This window comes from Geotrypetes seraphini, chromosome 5 (assembly GCF_902459505.1).
Source record: "Geotrypetes seraphini chromosome 5, aGeoSer1.1, whole genome shotgun sequence".
Classification (NCBI taxonomy): domain Eukaryota; kingdom Metazoa; phylum Chordata; class Amphibia; order Gymnophiona; family Dermophiidae; genus Geotrypetes; species Geotrypetes seraphini.
In genome coordinates this window covers 82,160,155-82,179,711 of record NC_047088.1, presented here as the reverse complement: position 1 = coordinate 82,179,711, position 19,557 = coordinate 82,160,155, and the positions used below count along the sequence as shown (strand labels likewise).

The following is a 19,557-nucleotide window of genomic DNA, read 5'->3' as shown; positions in this document are numbered from 1 at the left end:
TAGAGTAAGGTCCTTCAAAGTACAGTGGAACCTTGGTTTACGAGCATAATTCATTCCAGAAGCATGCTCGTAAACCAATTTACTCGTATATCAAAGCGAGTTTCCCCATAGGAAGTAAGGGAAACTCGCTTAATATGTTCTCTCCCACCCCCCTCCGAGGTCACCGGTGCTGCTCCTTCTTACCCCCCACCCCCGAGGCCACCAGTGCTGCTCCACACACCTCCACGATCTGGCATCCCCCCAGCTCGTGTGGGCCCCCCCCCACGCCGGCAATCCGGCATCCCCCAATCACCCATCCAAGCACAATCTCTTATCCCGATGTGGCACCGGCATCAGCACCAGCACCAACGCGCAGGACATGCCGGTGCCCGAAAATCCTCCCTCTTCCTTAGGCTGGGCCTAGAGAGTTGCGCGGGGACAGAAATCCCACCCGTCCCCACCCGTCCCCGCCAAAATCCCACCCATCCCCACCCGTCCCCGTGAGGAATCCCTCCGTCCCCACCCGTCCCCGTGAGGAATCCCTCCGTCCCCACCCGTCCCCGCGAGGAATCCCCTCCGTCCCCACCCGGCCCCGCGAGGAATCCCCTCCGTCCCCACCCGTCCCCGCGAGGAATCCCCTCCGTCACCATCCTTCCCTATAAACTTCAGAAATAGTTATTTTATTTAATTATGCTACTGAATTAAAGGCTCTGGTAGAGACCCATTTACAAATAAGCAAAGAGACTATTAATTTGGAAATATTAATTGGGAAGAATACATACTTTGTAAATGGGTTTCTACCAGAACCTCTAATGTAAATATAAAATATAAATACTCAGCTGATGAGAACCCACAAACTGTCAGCTGAGGACTTCCTTTGCAGTTGGCCTGGGGTCCCTTTTGCCAAGCTTGGCAGGCAGCAGTAGCGTCCCTGAGTCACAGATGCTGGCACCTCAGTGGCTCATGGATGCTGCCAGCAACTGCTGCGCTTGGTGGAGGGGAGTTCTGACCATCTCTAGAGGAGGTCCTCTGCTGGCGGTGCTTGGGGATCCCCACCAGTCACAGCAAGGGCCAACAAGTACTTCAACACTGTAGAAATAAAACCAGAAATGCATTTCCTTTTCTTTTGAACACAAAACAAAGATATCTGCCATATACATTTCCCAAGGCAGATGACTCTATGCAATGTCACCTCGGTAACAAAATACAAAAATAGACAAATACACCCCCTCCCTTTTTACTAAACCACAATAGTAGGTTTTAGCACAGGGAGTTACGCTGAATGCCTCGCGCTGCTCTCAATGCTCATAGGCTCCCTGCGCTAAAAAACAATATTGCGGTTTAGTAAAAGGGAGCCATAGTGCAAAATATAGACAGCAGATATAAATTCTCAAAACAGACACATTTTGATCACTAAATTGAAAATAAAATCATTTTTCCTATCTTTGCTGTTTGGTGATTTCATGAGTCTCTGGTTGCACTTTCTTCTTCTGACTGTGCATCCAATCTTTCTTCCTTTCTTTCAGCCTCCTGTATGTTTCCTCTCCTCCAGACCTCATTCTCTCCCCCAACTTTTTCTTTCTGTCTCCCTGTTCCCCCTTCTTTCTGTCTCTCTGTCTGCCCCCTTTCTTTCTTTCTCCGTGCCCTCCCCCAAGCCACTCGGTTTGCTGCCACCGCCATCGGGGAATAGTCCCCAAGCCACCGCTGTCCCAAGCTTTCCCTGCAGAAGCGTCGCGCTGACCAGCATTCCGCTCCCTGACGTCAATTCTGACGTAGGAGAGGAAGTTCCGGGCCAACAAGGCATTTCTCCTCATTCCATCCAGCCTGAGCCCCATCTCTCCTTGATCCAGCATTTCCCTTCTGTGTCTGTCAGAATTACCATTCCACCTATTTTCCAGCATCACCCTTCTTTGTGTCCATCTCACCTATATCCGTATCTCACCACTTTTTCAGAATCTTCATTTGTCTCTGTCCTTGTCTTTACCCCATATTCACCATTTGCCCTTTCAATGTCTTTATCTCCCCCCCCCCCCACACACACTTTTTCAGCATTACTTCTATGTCTCTATTTCACCTCCTCTTCATGTCCCCTCTGTATCTCTATCCTTATTCAGAAGGTCCTGCTTACCCTTTCTCTTCTTTGTGTCACTATCTCCATTTTCAGCTTTCCCCCCTTTTCCATTGTTAATGCACCCTGTAGCCAGAATCTTTCCACCCTCCCTCCACTCCGGCCCAGCCCAGTATGAAATATTTCCTTTTGTTTCTCTCCCCTCTCTCTTCTCCTCCCTCACCCACGAGTCCTGCATCTGGCCCTCTCCCTTCTACCTGCACCTGGCAACACCCCCCTGCTCCGCGGCTCTCTTAAGCAACTCGTCAGCAGCGGTGATCAAGACAAGCTGCCGACATCGAGGCCTTCCCTCTACGAGTCCCACCTTTGTGGAAAAAGGAAGTTGAAACAAGCGGGACTCGCAGAGGGTAGGCCCCGACGCCAGAAGCTTGTGTCGATCGTTGTTGCCGAAGAGAGCCGCAGGTAGAAGGGAGAGGGAGATAGGAAGGCTGTAGAAGCTCCGGAGCATGACACCGAACCCGGCCAGGATGATTTCTTTTTCAGGCTGCTGCTGCCGCTGCCGCTGCCATCCCCCACCCGAAATGACAAAAAACAGCCTAATGCCCGCGTCGGGAAATAGCCATGCTGAGCAGTGAGCTCAGCACGTACACAGATGAAAGCCTTGCTTGCTGATTGGTCCGGCGGCACGGTGGGGCGGGGCCGCCGGACCAATCAGCAAGCAAGGCTTTCATCTGTGTACGTGCTGAGCTCACTGCTCAACATGGCTATTTCCCGACCCGACGCCAGACTTGCATCGCCAGACTTGCATCGCCAGAATTTAGGTAGGTTGTTTTCATCCCCGTGGGAGTCCCGTGGGCAAGGGGGCGTCCCCGTGGGAGTCCCGTGGGTCAGGGGGGCATCCCCGTGGGAGTCCCGTGGGCCAGGGGGCGTCCCCGTGGGAGTCCCGTGGGCCAGGGGGGGAACCCGCGGGATCCCCGCGGGACCCGCGGGATCCCCGCGATCCCCGTTCCCGTGCAGACCTCTAGCTGGGCCTTGAGCATCTGCGCATGCTTAAGGCCTTCTTTAATAAGACATTAACTATTTTTTCTGCAGCCCTCACAGTTAAAGTTTAACATCTTTTCTTTCTCAGAACTGACACATTTCAATAACTATATTGAAAATAAAATCATTTTACCTGCCTTTGTTGTCTGGTGACAATTTTTCTGTGCTTTTAACTATGTTCCCAGGGACTTCTTGTCCATTGACTGTTTTTCTCTCCGTCTTCACTTTCTGCCTTGCATCCATCTTTGGCATTAACTTAACATTACATTTTTCTGCTTTTTTCTTAAAATCTACTTTTCCATTTCAAGTTTCAAGTTTATTTGTTCTTAATGAATCACCTATTTTAAATTACTAGGCGATGTACAATGCCACAAAATATACAAATAAAACATTGGTGTCAATATATAAACTAACTTTTGTTATGCGATAAAAATTATCATACAAAAATACATACATATAAAAAAATATTAGTTATGGGTGAAAACATACAAGAGTAGTGAGGACAAATAGGGGGGAAATTACAATGTTTAGACAGGAAAGAGAGAGAAACATAAAAGGTTAGAACACATAGGAGGGAATTCTGAGTTTATCAGTTGAAAAAACTGTCGTTAAAATAATTAAGAATCGTAAGCATCTTTAAAGAAAAATGTTTTTAGTGTTTTTTTAAATACAGCTAAATCTTTTAATTCTCTAATATATTGAGGTAAGAGATTCCATGACTGAGGGGCCATAATTGAAAACATGTCGTGTCGTCTGATACCTATTACTTTCAACGAGGGAACTGAAAGAAGGTTAGAAGAGGTTGAGCGGAGAGATCGTGTAGTATTGTAGGGAATTAGCCACCTATTGATAAATTGTGGCTCATTAAAATTTATGGCTTTAAAAACTATTTCCATGGTCTGACATCTCTTTCCTTCCACCCCCTCCCCAGTGTAACATTTCTCTTTCCCTTCCTCCTTTCTGCCCCTTGCAGTCCATCTCCCTTCCCTTCCTCCTTTCTGGCTCCCCTCCCAGTCTAACATTTCTCCCTCCTTTCCACCAATCCAACATTTTTTTTCTCTTTCTCCTGAAAGCTTCTCCTCTGGTGGTCCTTCTTCTCTCAACCAAACAGCATCTCTCTCTCTCCCTCAATGAGTCTAACTTTTCACTCTCTGCTTTCTCCCCCTTTCCCAGTTTAACATTTCTCCTTCCCTCCTTTCTGTCCTCCCCATCCATCTTGCCCTCTTCATGAGTCCAACACTTTCTGCCTCCTGCACACTTTCTCTCTCAGTCCTTGCCTCTTCCCTCAGTGGCATCCCTTCTTCCCACCCCCAAAACATGTTCTCTCCCCATGCACCATCTCTCCCTCCCCTCCAGTGTGTAGCACCTTTCCATTCCCTCCCTTTCTGCCAGGTCCAGCAGCACCTCTTCTCCCTTCCTTCCTTCCCCCCCTGTCCAGCAGTACCCTTTCTCCCTTCTCTGCTCCCCTTGTCCAGCAGTACTCCTTCTCCCTCCCCCATCTCTGTCCAGCAGTACCCCTTCTCCCTTCCTTCCTCCCCTATTCAGCAATACCTGTATTTTGCAGCCGCAGTCTGTATGCAATCTCGCACAATGGGCAGGAAGAGAGGCCGGTGCCGACTGACTTGTAACTTCCTACTGCCATCGCGTATGCCGGGACTCCTGCCTTCGAGTATCTGCCGGAACATCTCTTCCTGCCCAGTGTGTGAGATCGCGTTGGCGTCAGCTGACTTGCAACCTCCTGCTGCCATTGCATATGCCGGAACTCCTGCCTTCATGTTTCTGGCAGATACGTGAAGGCAGGAGTCCCGGCATACATGACGGCAGCAGGAAGCTGCAAGTCAGCCGGCGCTGGAGCCTCTCTTCCTGCCCAGAGTGTGAGATCACGTACAAGACCGCGGGCCACAAAATAGCACCTGGGAGGGCACATGCGGCCCACAAGTTTGAGACCGCTGCCCTAATGGATCTGGAAGGTCTTCTCCAAGATCCAAGTCCTTGGCATCTTAATACCAATTGTTCTTCTCCCTTAGATGTTCTCTTTTTCTCCACATATTGTAGTTCCAGCCCCCTTTCCCGCTTGTCTCTGTTTGTTAATTTTTTGTTAGTTTATTAGTCCTTAAAAGCTAGTATTTGTCCTAATGTTATTGTGTGTTTTTCAAACTGTATTTTAATCAGTAGATGGTTTTAACATTTTTGTAAACCGCCTAGAAGGTTTGATTAGGCGGTATAACAAATTTTAAATAAACTTGAAACCTGTCCTCATCCAGAGAAAACTGATCAGTCATAAAAGAATCCTCATCCCAAAACACCCGTGGCCGCTTGGACGAAGGTTGAGGGGGTTGTACCAAGGCAAAACTGAGGGAAGGCCGGCAATAAACTGTTACCAGAAACCAGATGCTGCACCGAAGCCAAAGTCGACCCCACCGCCACAAAAACCACCAACTGCTCCAGCTGTAGCGGAAAGGGAATCCCCAGCCTCCCCGGTGGCCCGCAACATAGAATCTGACAGACTGCCGGCTGCCAAGAAAATTCCGGTAGGGCCAGCAGGAGAAGCCCGGGCCTCACCACTGCCCCCCATTGACGAGCGATGCACACACGAAGGAGAACCCGGTATGCCGAAAACAGGTTTCCCTTGAGGCAGCAGAAACATTTTGTACATACGCCAGCAGCATCTACCACTCAGCGCCTACAGAAAACACACTTTTTCTGCTTTTTAGAAGTGCTCATAATTAATGCGCCAAAAACCCACACACAAGAATGCTGTACAAAAAACGGCAGCTTCGGGCCTTTTTTTTTTAGCTCCTTTTATTTCTTGTGTCTTTTATTTGTTATGTTTTATATATCTTCTCACAGCTAACCAGCTGTATCAAGAAAAATAGACCCCACAAACACTCTAAACTGTAGTCTGTACCGATATTGGTGGCCAGGCATACAGATGAGGCTCCTCTAAATTCAGAAAACCTGGAGAGGTGGGGGAAATGAGGGAAGGGATTCGATCCTTCCGAGTGTGACACCCCGAGAGGGTCCCTCAAGCTCAGTTCAGACAAAGGGACAAGAAAGACTCACTAACCAGATCCAACAAGCCTTAACAAACCTCAGCACAGACTGCTGGAGACTGAGAAAAGACTGATTGTAAGAGGGACTGCACAGCCCACTTGTATTGATGCCAAAAGTTAGTGTCTCAGTCTCCACCTGGTGGCAGAGGAGCGTAAATCCATCTGTTTCTGTGCTGGTCTGGAGGGACGATAAAGAAGTGCAAATTAATAAGACTAGAGCAGGGGTGCCCACACTTTTTGGGCTTGCGAGCTACTTTTAAAATGACCAAGTCAAAATGATCTACCAACAATAAAATGTTAAAAAAACACAACGCACACTGTACGCATAGAATTGTTAATTATCATTCCTATTCCGGGGGTTTTTCAGAGGTCAAAGCAGATGACTCTATGCACTGACACCTCAGTAACAACCATACAAAAATAGACAAATGCCCACCCCCTCCCTTTTTACTAAACCACGATAGCAGTTTTTAGCGCAGGGAGCTGCGCTGAATGCCTAGCGCTGCTTTCGACGCTCATAGGCTCCCTTCGCTAAAAACCGCCATTGCGATTTAGTAAAAGGGGACCATATTGTAAAATATAGACAGCAGATATAAATTCAGACACATTTTGATCACTAAATTTAAAATAAAATCATTTTTCCTACCTTGTCTGGTGATTTCATGAGTCCCTGGTTGCACTTTCTTCTTCTGACTGTGCATCCAATCTTTCTTCCCTTCTTTTAGCCTGTATGCTTCCTCTCCTCCTGACCTCATTCCCCCCCCCAAACGTTTTCTTCTTCTCTCCCTGCCCTCTCTTTCTTTCTCTCTTCATGACCCCTTTCTTTTTTTCTGTTTCTCTTCTTTCCTTCTGTCTCCCTGCCTGCCCTCTTTCTCCCTCCCTGCCCTCCCCAAGCCACTGCCGCTGCCATCGGATAACAGGCCCCCAAGCCGCCCGCCGCCGGCCAAGCTCTCCTTGCTTCGGGCCCACCAGCATTCCTCTCCCCGACGTCAATTTTGCCGTCGGAGAGGAAGTTCCGCTGGCCAGAACTTCCTCTCTGACGGCAGAATTGACGTCGGGGAGAGGAAGGCTGATCGGCCCAAGATCGACCTATTGGGAGAAATGCTGCCGGGTCCTGCCTTTGAGGAAACAGAAAGTAGGCAGGACCTGGCAGCAAGAAGAACAAATCGCAAGCTTCACTGACCTGTCTCCCGCAGCCCGCAAATGGGGCTCTAACATGTGCTTCCCTTCTCTCTCCCCCCCCCCCCCCCCAAGGACATAACTTCCGGTTTCAGAGGGAAGAGAAGGTAAGCCGGTACAAGCACACGTTAGCCCCCGGAGCATAAATTCTCCAAGCCGGTTTGTTTTGTTTTTTTTTAAATGTTGAGCAGTGGAGGCAGCAGCAGAATTCAGGAGCAGGCCAGTCAGGAGGGGAAAAAAGAGAAGGGAACCCGCTCTGCGATCGACTGGGGTCGCCTGAGCGAACGACCTGTCGATCGCGATCGACGTGTTGGGCACCCCTGGACTAGAGTCTCGGGTCAAAAAAAGAAAACCAAGTATAAGCATGGTTGTGTGGTGGTAGAAGGCAAGAAGTTCTCCTTCCGGGCTAACACACAGTGTGAATACTGCAACCGATGATGATGGTCAGAGAGAAGAGTTGAGGTACAGAAACTGGTGATAGAGCAGTTGGAGAAAACAAGGGCAAGGCACTGGCCATTTTGGTGTGTAGGGATGGTGGAGCAAAGCTGTAGATTGTATGAGGATGTTAGGGCGAGAAACTTGAACTGCAGAGTCAGAGGAGTCATCAGCATGGATGTTGAAGTTACCAAGGATGAGGGAAGGAAATGAGGGTTTGATAAAAAAGGAGAGACAGGAGTCAAAGTCAGAGAGAAAGTAAGAAAGGGACATCAGGGGGGGGTCTGTAAATGACTACTATCCAGAGAGGCAGAGGAGTGAATAGATGGATGGAGTGGACTTCAAAGGAGGGAAAACAGTGAGATTGAGGTGGGAGAAGGGGTTGATACCTACAAGATGGCGAGAGTAACAGCCCACCACCACCTCCAAGATCAACTGGGCGATGTGTATGTGAGAAAAGGTAGCCTCCATGACACAGGGCAGCAGTTAAGAGTCCTTTCTTTTGACGGGGGGGGGGGAGTTTAACCCAGGGGTGAACTGAGGGCCAATTTATTTCATCCCCACCCCCTTTCCCCCCAACATTAAAAATATTACCTTTGCTGGCGGGAGATGCTGGAGCCCTGCCAGCCAGAGAAATTCACTGCCTGAGGCACCCTCTTCTTCCTTGTGATGCATCAAAGAGAAAGTTGGCTACATGCCTCCAGCTACAACTCCTCATACATGCTTACTTCTTGTACGAACTGAGCATCTGTGAGGAGTTCTGGCATCGGTGGCTGGAGGAGCACCGCCAACTTTCTCTTCACTGCAGCAGCACAGGCAGCAAATCTCTTTGGCTGGTGGGGCCCCGGCATCCCCACCAAACATTTAACAGGTGCTGCAGGTTTGGAAAAGTCCAGAGTCCAGAGTGAAGGGGCCAGGCCCCACACCATGGCTACAACAATGATAAATTATCTTACCTTTTAAGCATATCATAGCATCCTGGAAATAGAGTACCACTATGTATTTGGTGCATCTAACCGGAGGCATCCAGTTATAGAATCACCTGTACCTGAGGCAATGGAGGTTATACTGGTTAAAACACCTGTGGAGTGACTGGTTTTAGACCCACACAAAGGAAAGGCTTTTCAAATAAAATCTGGAAATCCAAGATAGCTGCTGTGGCAGCGATTTTGGCACCAAAAATGGACCGAGGGAGCTACAGTAACAGTCAAAAAATTCCAAAACACAGGATTTTAGGAGTAGGGGGGGGGGAACCCTCAAGGTAACCCCAGAAACTCTTTAAAAAACCCAAATCTACTGCAACCCGATGTCTCCCATAGAAATTAATGGGCTGTACGCCCAGTGCTGCTATGTGCTGTAATTGTATCAGCTCTCACTGTAGCTGGAGAAAGGAAAAGCTTTTCTGCCTGAGACAAGCATGCAGGATATGCAGGGGTTTGTCTCTTTAGGCTGCCTGAAACCCTCTACCCTAAAAGTCTCCACACGATTCTTTGGTGGGGGGGGGGATGCAGCCAGCACCCACAAGTTCTCTTGACCAGCACGGAGCCAAGTACAGCCTGTGCTCAAGCACTTCGAACAAAACCAGGTAAGCAGACTCCCAGGGGCCACACCCCAAGCTCATCCATATGTTAGGACAGGCTAGCCAGACAGGGGTCCTGCAGCATGGGTGGCCCGCTCAACTATAGATTTCAGAATTCTGAGTCTGTAGCTGGCAGAGCTGTTCTACAACTACTGGGAACCTCTATAGTACCTGAAGCCTCAAATTTTTTTTAAAAAGTCAGATAAAACCGGAAAATAAGGAATTTAAACAGCACAGATGAAAAGACACCTTCTCAACTTTCATGCAAAAGGAAAAATCTGAAGAGACAGGGTAGTGCTCGATGATGCAGAGAAGCGGAGTTGAAAATGTAGATGATGCCTTTTGCATTCCTTGCAGATGAAGATGCACTACCCCACAGGTTCAGGACTCATGTGCTTTTTGTAATGGAAGTAAGCTGTCATTGTGTTGTCCAGTTCACAGCACTTCATCTTCCTAGGTCACCTCCCAGACTCTGTTAACTTCCAAGAACTAACAAGTTTGAGTGCATTCAGGGTACAGGCTGAGTTAATTTGCTCAACTCAATTATGAAATATAAAACCAGTTAACAACACAGGTCACAAGTACCTGGCAAAAACCCAAATAGTAAAAACACTCCATGCTACAGATCCCAGGGCAAGCAGTGGTTTCCCCCATGTCTATCTCAACAGCAGATTATGGACTTTTCCTCCATGAACTTGTCCAAACCTTTTAAAATCCAGATTTCATAACTACTGCTACCACATGGTCTGGCAATGAGTTCTAGAGCTTAACTTTTCTTTGACTGAAAAATGTTTTCCTCCTATTTGTTTATAAAGTATTTCCATGTAATTTTATTAAGTGTCCCTAAGATTTTGTTCTTTGTGATACAGAGACATTATAATATTCCTGGTCTTATTTACCATCCCTTTCCTAATAATTCCTAGCATCCTGTTTGCTTTTTTGTCTGCTGCAGCACCTTGGGCAGAGGATTTCAGCATCTAGATCTTTTTCTTGGGTGCCGATTCCTATGATGGACCCTAGCATCACATAACTATGACTTGGACTGTTCTTCACATAGTTGTACAAATATAGTCTTTATGGGGGGTGGGGGTGTTCTGGTTGTCAACACATAAATCATTCTTTTCTACTTTTTAGATTTCCAACATCCATAATTTTAAAATCTAAGCTGAATGATTCTCTGTTCTTGTGCTTCATGAATTACATTGCCTGTCCTTTCCTGAGGGGAATCAACCTATCCCACAGCAACACTGTCATCCTTACCATCATCTGCACATGGAAAGCCATGCATCGAGTCCTCCGTATCTAGCTCAATGCAGCGCTGGATGCTGATGCCATCATACTCATCCTCATACAGCTTACCCTCTGGCCCAGGATCCATGAAGCTCAGGTCTGTATGGCATGATGTGGTTAGGAAGTCAGCTAATTTACCTGTCTGAGTCCTGTATATATAAAAAATAATATAGATCAAAAATAATAACCACCTGCATTTGCAATGCCTTTCATCCAGACATGGTTTCAATATCCTTTGAAAATTAGTATTTCAGAAAAACATATCAATAGAGTAAAATCATTTGACAGAATATTTCTAGTGCCTTAACTTGCAAAAAATTGTCCATAAAGAAGAAACAACATTACAGGCTAGTGATTTGCTAGTTGAACTATCAAGTTAATATTCAAAAAACCACTAACGAAGTAAGATAATGTGCTAATTTAGCTGATTTATTTAAGAAAATATTCAACCGAATGTAGGGGCTCCTTTACTAGGGAATAAAACAGGGGACAAACATAAATACACAAAATAAGGAGTGGAATTGTCCTAAAGAGACTGGTGAATACAAGCCGATATGAAAATGTCCTTTTATTCATCCAATGGTTCAAATGACTTTATTCATCCAATAACTCAGTGACTAAAGTCATTTGAACCATTGGATGAATAAAAGGACATTTTTATATCAGCTTGTGTTCACCAGTCTCTTTAGGACAATTCCACTCCTTATTTTGGGGTTCTTTTACTAAGCATATGTTTACCAGAGCTTAAAATGGCTTACTGTGGGATGTGCTCAGGCATCCTGTGGTAAGTTCTAAATCAAAATGCGCTAACCATATGCTAAAAGGAGATTATGTACTTAACCCTGGTAAGCTCTTTTCCAGTAGATAGGTGAGACATTCTAGACCAGGTGTCCAACCCACGGCCCACAGGCCGCATGCGGCCCAACAAGGAATTTCGTGTGGCCTAGCTTCTCTCTCTCTTCTGTGCCTCCCAGCGAGTGTTTATTTTATGGCCGGCTCCCTTGCTGCAGTCGTCCGTGGTTGGCGTCGGCTCCTCATACGCGATCTGCAGCGATGTCAGAAGCATTCCCACTGACGTACCAATGTCAGAGAGAAGGCTTCTGAAGCAGCCATGAATTGTGTGCGAGGAGCTGACGCCACCCGCTGACGACGGCAGCAAGGGAGCTGGCCATAAAATAAACACAGAAGGAAGGGAACGCTTCCAGCACAGCCGCGGATCGTGTGAGGAGCCAGCCACTGCCGCCCACAGTTTTCACCAGAAAAACGATTGCAGCAAGGGAGCCGGCCAGATGGTAAATACCCACCGGAGGGAGGCACAGAAGGGAGGGAGGGAGAAGGTTGCGTTGGGACTCGAGAGGGAAGGAGCACAAACTTTGTTCAAATGATGAAGGAAGGAGGCGGGTGTATGAGCCATAGGATTGAAGAATGGAGGGAGTGAAGGAGGGAATAGTAAGGGAGAATTGGGTATCTGAGAGAGGGAAAGAGATGGTACACATGGAGAGATGAAGAAAGAGAACTGTTGGGCAGAGAGAAGAGGGAGGGAGAGAGAGAATTATTGGGCATGGTGGTGGAAGAGGAGTGAGGTGGAGATGCATGGGTACTGAGAGAAGGAAGAAGCCTCCTAGACTGGTTAAAAAAAAAGTACAGAGGATTTTTAAAAGAAGTGCCAGATTGGGTGTGGCGTAGTCATATACAGCTGATTTGGGGGAGGGACTGGAGCCCAAAATTAGTGGATGGATACCAAAGTTTCTCCCCGCCTGAGTGCAATTTATAAATACTTGAGCTAGTGGGGATTCCCAAGCCCTACCAACTGAAGACATCTTCCTCCATTCTGGCAACCCAAAATCTCCAAGCTTTGCAGTCAATGGCAATATCCTCAAGCTTCCACCACTGCTTTCATGCATGCATGAAAGTCAAGGGGGGGGGTGAGGCATGGCAGGGAGGAGGGAAGGGAGCAGCTCTGCAATATTGCTGCTAGCTGCAGAACTTGAGAAGTTGAGGGGGGGAGGAGGTAGCTGTCAGTTGGTGAGGTTTGGGGATCCCTACTAGCTACAGCAGGGGAGATGTTCATTTTGAGGGAGCCTAAGATTAAAGTGGGAAGCCCAAAAAAGCAGTAATATTTATCCTGACTGAACAATCCTCTACGTGCGCTGCTGACAGCTGATTCAGCATCCCTGCTCTGATGAGGCTCACCTCTGAAGAAGCTCACCTCTGAAGAGGCTCACCGTAGCTGAAATAGAAGTGAATTGGAGAACCAGGAACGCGCATTCCTGCTCATCAGAGTGGGGATGCAGAAGCCTGTGGCTGCTCCCCCTGTCAGTGGTGCACATGGAGGATCACTCAGTCAGGGTAATTACTACTGCTTTTTTGGGTTCCTTTCCACAGTGTCCCTTTAATGAAGGTTTATTATTAGATAACTTAAGAACTTAAGCATTGCCCCTGCCAGGTCAGATCAGGGGTCCATCGCGCCCAACAGTCCTCTCCCGCAGCGGCCCCCCAGGTCCATGACCTGTAAGTGCTCCTTACCTAAAACGTTTATACCCTATTTATTTAATATCCTGTAAGTAACCCTCTATTTGTACTCTGCAATCCCCTTCTCTTTCAGGAAGTCATTCAGTTCCTTTTTGAACCCCAATATTGTACTCTGTCCTATCACCTCTCCTGGAAGTGCATTTCAGGTGTCCACAACCCTCTGAGTGAAGAAGAACTTCCTAGCATTCTTTTTGAATGTCTCCTCTCAATTTTTCTGGATGACCTCTTGTTTTTGTTGTCCCCGTTAGTCTGAAGAATCTGTCCCTCTCCACCTTCTCTATGCCTTTCATGATTTTATAAGTCTCTATCATGTCCCGTCTGTCTCCACTTTTCCAGGGTAAAGAGCCCCAGCTTGTCCAACCTGTCGGCATATGAAAGGTTCTCCATGCCCTTTATCATCCTTGTTGCTCTCCTCTGTACCCTGTCGAGTATCACCATATCCTTCTTAATGTACGGCGACCAGTATTGGGCGCAGTACTCCAGATGCGGGTGCACCATCGCTTGATACAGCGGCAGGATAACTTCCTTCATTCTGGTAGTGATACCGTTTTTGATAATGCCCAACATTCTGTTCGCTTTCTTTGAGGCCGCTGCACATTGTGCCGCCGGCTTCATTGTTTTATCCACCAATATCCCCAGGTCTTTTTCTAGGTTGCCTTCCTCCAGTACCCTCCCTCCCATCGTATAGCTGTACATGGGGTTCCCTTTCCCTATGTGCAAGACCTTACATTTCTCTACATTGAAGCTCATCTGTCATCTATTTGCCCACTCACTCAGTTTGGGACCTGCTCAACCTTTTTTTTGCTCATCAGCTAGTGTTAGTGTTTGTGCGGCCCCAGAAAATTTGTTTTCGTCCAATGCGGCCCAGGGAAGCCAAAAGTTTGGACACCCCTGTTCTAGACCATAGGGTTATTTCCCACTACTCGCATGACCTGCAGAAGAAATCCATTTCAGATTTTTCACTCTGCCTCTAGTGTACTTCACAGGCTAGTTTAGCGCCCTCTAGCAGTCAGTACCCAAGCATAGAGAGACATACTCATCTATGAAGCAGAGGCACCTGTAACGACAGGCTAAACTATTGTTCTGCTCAAACAACTAAACAGTACCGTTAACCTCCAACAGAGGCATCAAAGGAGTTCAGAACTACTCCCACAACAGGTTATACATATGTACAAACTCTTGTTAACCCCCAAAGAGTTGACCGGTCTCCAAGAAATAGATTGGATAAGCAGAAGGAAACTGAAATCTGGGAATCTGAAACAGGCACAGCAAGGACAGGGCGGGTGTCTAGAATATCTCACCTATCTACTAGTGCAATAGGTGAGACATTCTAGACCATAGGGACATACAAAAACAGTCCTCCCAAGAAAGCTAGAGAGGGCTTGCTGTGCCAGCCCTTAAGACCAAGGACCAAAATGGCAAAGTCCTGTCTGGCAACAACATCCACTCTGTAGAAATTGGCAAACGTGTGAAAAGAAGACCATGTCGCCACCCTGCAAATCTCCTCAGAAGAAACAGATCTAGCTTCCGACCATGAAGAAGCTACACTCCTAGCAGAAAGTGCCTTAACATAAATAGGGGACAGTCGCCCCACAAGAATGTAAGTGGACTAAATGGCTCTACGGATCCAACTAGAGAGTTGTCTTAGAAGTGGGAGAACCCCACAGAATAAAATGAGCCACAACAGGTGGACAGAAAGCGAAACTCTTGAGAGACCCACCAATAATGCAGAAGCACCCTGCACACATCCAACTTTTTTAGCAGACAATCCTGAGATTGGAACCAGTCAGCTGAACAACTGGGAAACAAACTTCCGGATGGACATGGAAAGCCGAAACCACCTTCGGCAATAAAGAAAGGAACTGTCCGCTCTCAGGAACTCGGAGCAAAGGGTGTCGACACGACAACGCCTGCCATTCGGAAACTCTACAGTCCCAAGAGAGTAAGCAACCATAAAAACCAATCTGGAGAGTTAAATCCTGAAGAGAAGCATTTCTCAACGGTTCAAAAGGAGCCCTGGCAAAGCCAGACAGCAAAACATTAAGGTCCCAGACTAGGAATGGATTCTTAAGGGCGGCCAGACCCAAAGATATTTTGCTAAACTGAGCAACATCTGGATGCAACTCCAAAGAAAACTGCAAATCCTGGGATCTAAAACCGGAGAGACTGGCCACCAGGATCCGCAGAGACACCACTATGAGGCCTTTATCCAGACCTGCTTTGAGAAAGCAAGGACCTGAGACACACAAGCCAAAGAAGGGTCCACCTGTTCTTGGCACTCCAGCACTCGAAAGGTCTTCTACACCTTAGCGTAAGCCGACACCGTGGATGACTTAGTAGACCTAAGAAGCTTTAGTTATGACAAACTCCAAATAGCCTTAAGAGCAAAATGACCCCAGCTCCTTCATGGCAATCAGGCCTGAGTGAGAAGGTCAGGAAAGACACTCAGGCACAGACTGTATGCCACCCGCAGCTGCATCAGATCTACGCACCATGGCCTTCCATGCAAAGTGGACACCACCAGAATGGCCACAGTTGCTCAAGAGCATCAAGTCTCTCTCTTCTGAGCCGGATCTGCGACTGAAGAAACGTGGAGCCATCTTGCTTTGTGCCACGGCCATGAAGTTGTGCTGCCCCTCGCGCCTCACAATCGCCCAAAACACCTACAGCATTAGGGTCCACTCGCCTGGAACTCTAGACTGATGGCTGAGGAAGTCTGCTGGAACGTTGGCCACTGCGTCCACATACGTTGCCATCAGCACCAGGAGAAGACTTTCCGCCCAAAGGAAAAGAAATCAAGCCTCCTGAGCCAAGGAAGAGTTCTTGGTTCCTCTCTGACGAATAACAGAGACCACTGCCATCAATAATCGACCACTTCTGTGGTGACGAGCTCCAACAATGCTCTTGAAAAAGTTATTTTTGAGGGGTTTTGAAGTCTTCCTAGTGTTCCTCTCTGTTCCCCCACCTGAAATATGTTATTTGCGTAATTTTTTAATTTCAGGAAATGCCATTTTTATTGCAAATTTGGGTCCTTCGTCCATCTTGGATTTTTAACAATCCTTTTTTCAACTTTTCCCTGCTTCTTTAAAATTCAAACTTTTGACAGGAACACTGCTGGAATGGAGTCCTTAGGGTCTCCCAGTATGAATTCATTCCAAGTTTGTGCAAAATTGCTGCCTTTAGAGCGTTTTTGCGCCATATGGCACAGTATAAGGGGGGGGGGGGGGGGGCGGTAACTACTGGGTCAGCCTCCCCTTCACAGAAGCAGGTGATTACACGCTCAGCTAGCCCATTGGGGTGGCCACATTTTTTTTCGGGGCTTGGTTCTGCAGCTTCGTCTGTCAGCTCCTCTATACTCACAGATTCCAGACACAGAGCTCTTGCAGCTGCTCCCAGCCTTTTCAATGGCCGGTTCAGAATTCATTGCCACATGGTTCAGAATTCATTGCCACACTGCTGGAAATTCATCCTCCAAGCTGATCTTCGGGCTGCCAGTCATACTCCTGTGTCAGACTATCCCTCCACCCCTGCGGACCACCGGATGCGCATGTGGACAGATGGAGGAGCGAAAACCCAGCCAGCGTGCTGCGGAACACTGCTGAGTCTCCTAAGTGCGCTATACAGTCTGCGCTCGACCCTCTGCTTAACAGGAAGTGAAACTAGGTCAGGGACGGCCCTGAGCTCCAAGGAAGACTAAGCAGACTGGCTAACAGGTACCCCGAAGTCTGTGAATTCTCAAGCAGGCAGAGCTTCAAATCCATTTTAAATGCGAAAATACCCGCGAAAGGGATGAAACTATGTTGAATTAAAATAATAAAATGTGTAATGTATGATTGAAAAGTAATAGAAGGGTGGGGGGAGGGAGAGGGGATAAAATTTATTTATAACATAATGTATTAGATATAAAAATGTTATTGAATATTCATCAATTATATTCTAACATGTTGTATACTTTCTGTAAAATTTGAAAATTAAAAATATTATATTAAAGTAATAAAAGGGTGGGGGGAGGGTGAGGGGGAAAATTAAATTTAGATATATAATGTATTAGATATAAAAGTGATACTATGTATTTATCAATTGTATTTTAATATTTTGTACACTTTATGAAAAATTTGAAAATAAAAAATAATGGGAAAAAAAAAAAAAAAAAAATGTGGAGAGCAGAATTTACACAGCTGCAGTCATGCTTGCAGAAGAAAAGATTGCTAGAGGTGCTAAACTAGCCTGTGAAGTACACTAGAGGCAGAGTGAAAAACCTGAAATAGATTTCTTCTGCAGATCATGCGAGTAGTGGGAAATAACCCTATGGTCTAGAATGTCTCACCTATTGCAGTAGAAATAATATTTTTAAAACTTTTTGTTGGGGTGGCATATCTAGGGGTGCTAATCTGCGTGTCTGCATTACAGTGAGCTAGCTGGTTAGCGCAGTATTACTGAGTGAGCCTTTAGTTGCCTATAAAATAGGTATCAGTAAGTGGTTAATTCTTTTTAATAGCCATGTGCTAATGACAACACTAGCACATGGCCATTAATAGCAAAGACAGAAATTGACCATTTTCCAGCTGCAGTAAAAATGGAGGCGAGTAAACAGTGGAGTGCCACAGGGATGTGTACTGGGACAGGTGCTATTTAACTTATTTATAAACGATCTGGAAATTCCCTCTACTGTATCACTGATGTCATCAGCAACACAGAACAAGGAAGTCCCCGGCAGGAGAAGGCCGCAAAGCAGCCTGTTTAGAGTGCTGCTGACGCTGCTTTGTGGAAGGAGGTATGTAGGTCTCGCGGTCGGCGGAGTTCAGATGGAAGGATGGGATGGTCAGCGTGGGTTCGGCTATGCGGTGGGGGGCTGCTCAAGGGTTCTGCTGCAGCTGCACAGAAGGGAGGGATAGAAGCAGGGCAAGGGTTCTGCTGCATGAGGGATGGGAGGGAGGGATAAAAAGATGCTGAACATATGAGGGAGAGAAAGGGGAAACACAGTAGCTTAGAAGTTGATATTCCTGAAATTCTCAGGATTTCTATGGATGCTGCAAACCTGTGCTATAGAGGCAGTCTGTGGCACCCTAACAAATCTACACCGATCTGAAGCATCAGAGAATATTATTTAAGGGAAGATATTACCTGGCCCCACCAAAATAGCCATCTTGCAATTTCCTAAGGGTTGCCAATACTGCTGAATCCAAATCTGTTCCATTCTCATCTGAGAAAGAAAAGAGAAATAAAACAGTATAGAATGATTCTATGAAAGAAGAGAAGAAGAGAAGAAAAACATTACTCTATGAAACAAAATAACTACATTTCAAACCAGGAGCATTTCAAACTAAAACATTTTCAACTAAGCAAAATGCGTATATTAGGGAAACAATCTTGGATGATCAAAGATTTTCAACAGGTTTGATTTTCAAGATATCTACCATGAATACTTATGAGCATTATTTGTATACAGCTCCTCATTTAAAGTTTACTCTGTGAAAATTCTCTGCATAAAAAAGCATCATAGAAACATAGAATATAACGCAGAAGAGGGCCGGCGGCCCAACAAGTCTGCCCACTCAAGAACCCTCCCTCCCTGGTGTACTCATCTTTTATGCATAACTCTGTAGCACCCCCACCTGTTTGTCCCATCGCCTTTTGAAGTCGATGGGACAAACTACTAGCCTCGACCACCTGGCGTGGAAGTATTTACTGGTGTCACCAAGAAATCTTCCCCCCTTAAGTTTTAGCAGATGCCCTTTTGTTGCCGTGGGACCCCTAAGAAAGAATAATTCTTCCTCCACTTCAATGCGACCCGTGATGTATTTGAATGTTTCCATCATGTCCCTTCTTTCTCTGCGCTCCTCGAGAGAATATAGGCGCAGTCTGGTCCTGTTTTTGAAAGAGATATGGGCTGCCTTTAAACCTGCTGGTTCAGTATTATAGGATTGATTAGTGCTGCTGCACCATATCTAAACATAATTAGAATGTGAAGTCTTTTCGGGCTCCACTGTCAGCAGTCAGGACGGGCTCGAGAAGTGCCTAGCAGTTAGTTCCCTAAAAGTCCAAGCAGGAGGCATCTCTTGTTTTAGGGCTAGAGTAGAAAAAGTTTATTTGGCTTCACATCCTGATGTAACCAATTTTTTGAAAGCAGCCTTTGACTTCATCTTCCAGTATGACAGCCTTTTCCTACTTAGGATCTTAACATTATTCTCCAGTATCTAAGCAAGGCTCCATATGAGCACTTACAAGAGGTGTCACTGATGGATCTTACCATTATGATAGATTTTCTGATAGTTTCTCTTCTGCAAGAAGGGTCTTGGAGTTGCAGGCTCTGTCCTGCAGAGAGCCTTTCCTCAGGTTTACAGAAGCTAGGGTATTATGCACAATCCCTTCCTTTCTGCCAAAAGTGGTCTCGGCCTTCC

General features: G+C 46.6%; 1 protein-coding gene across 4 annotated transcripts in view; it reads right to left on the bottom strand.

The window, feature by feature from the left end:
• PHKA1 (phosphorylase kinase regulatory subunit alpha 1) overlaps nucleotides 1-19,557 on the bottom strand; it is a 252,951-nt gene that overhangs the window by 104,636 nt on the left and 128,758 nt on the right. For 3 of the 4 annotated variants that reach the window (XM_033946129.1, XM_033946130.1, XM_033946132.1), the window contains exons 17-18: nucleotides 18,281-18,359; nucleotides 10,595-10,773 (exon numbers count right to left, since the gene is read on the bottom strand). In XM_033946129.1, coding sequence (XP_033802020.1) covers nucleotides 10,595-10,773; nucleotides 18,281-18,359 — 258 coding nt within the window. The remainder of the gene's footprint in view (nucleotides 1-10,594; nucleotides 10,774-18,280; nucleotides 18,360-19,557) is intronic. The other variant, XM_033946131.1, reaches the window with a different exon arrangement.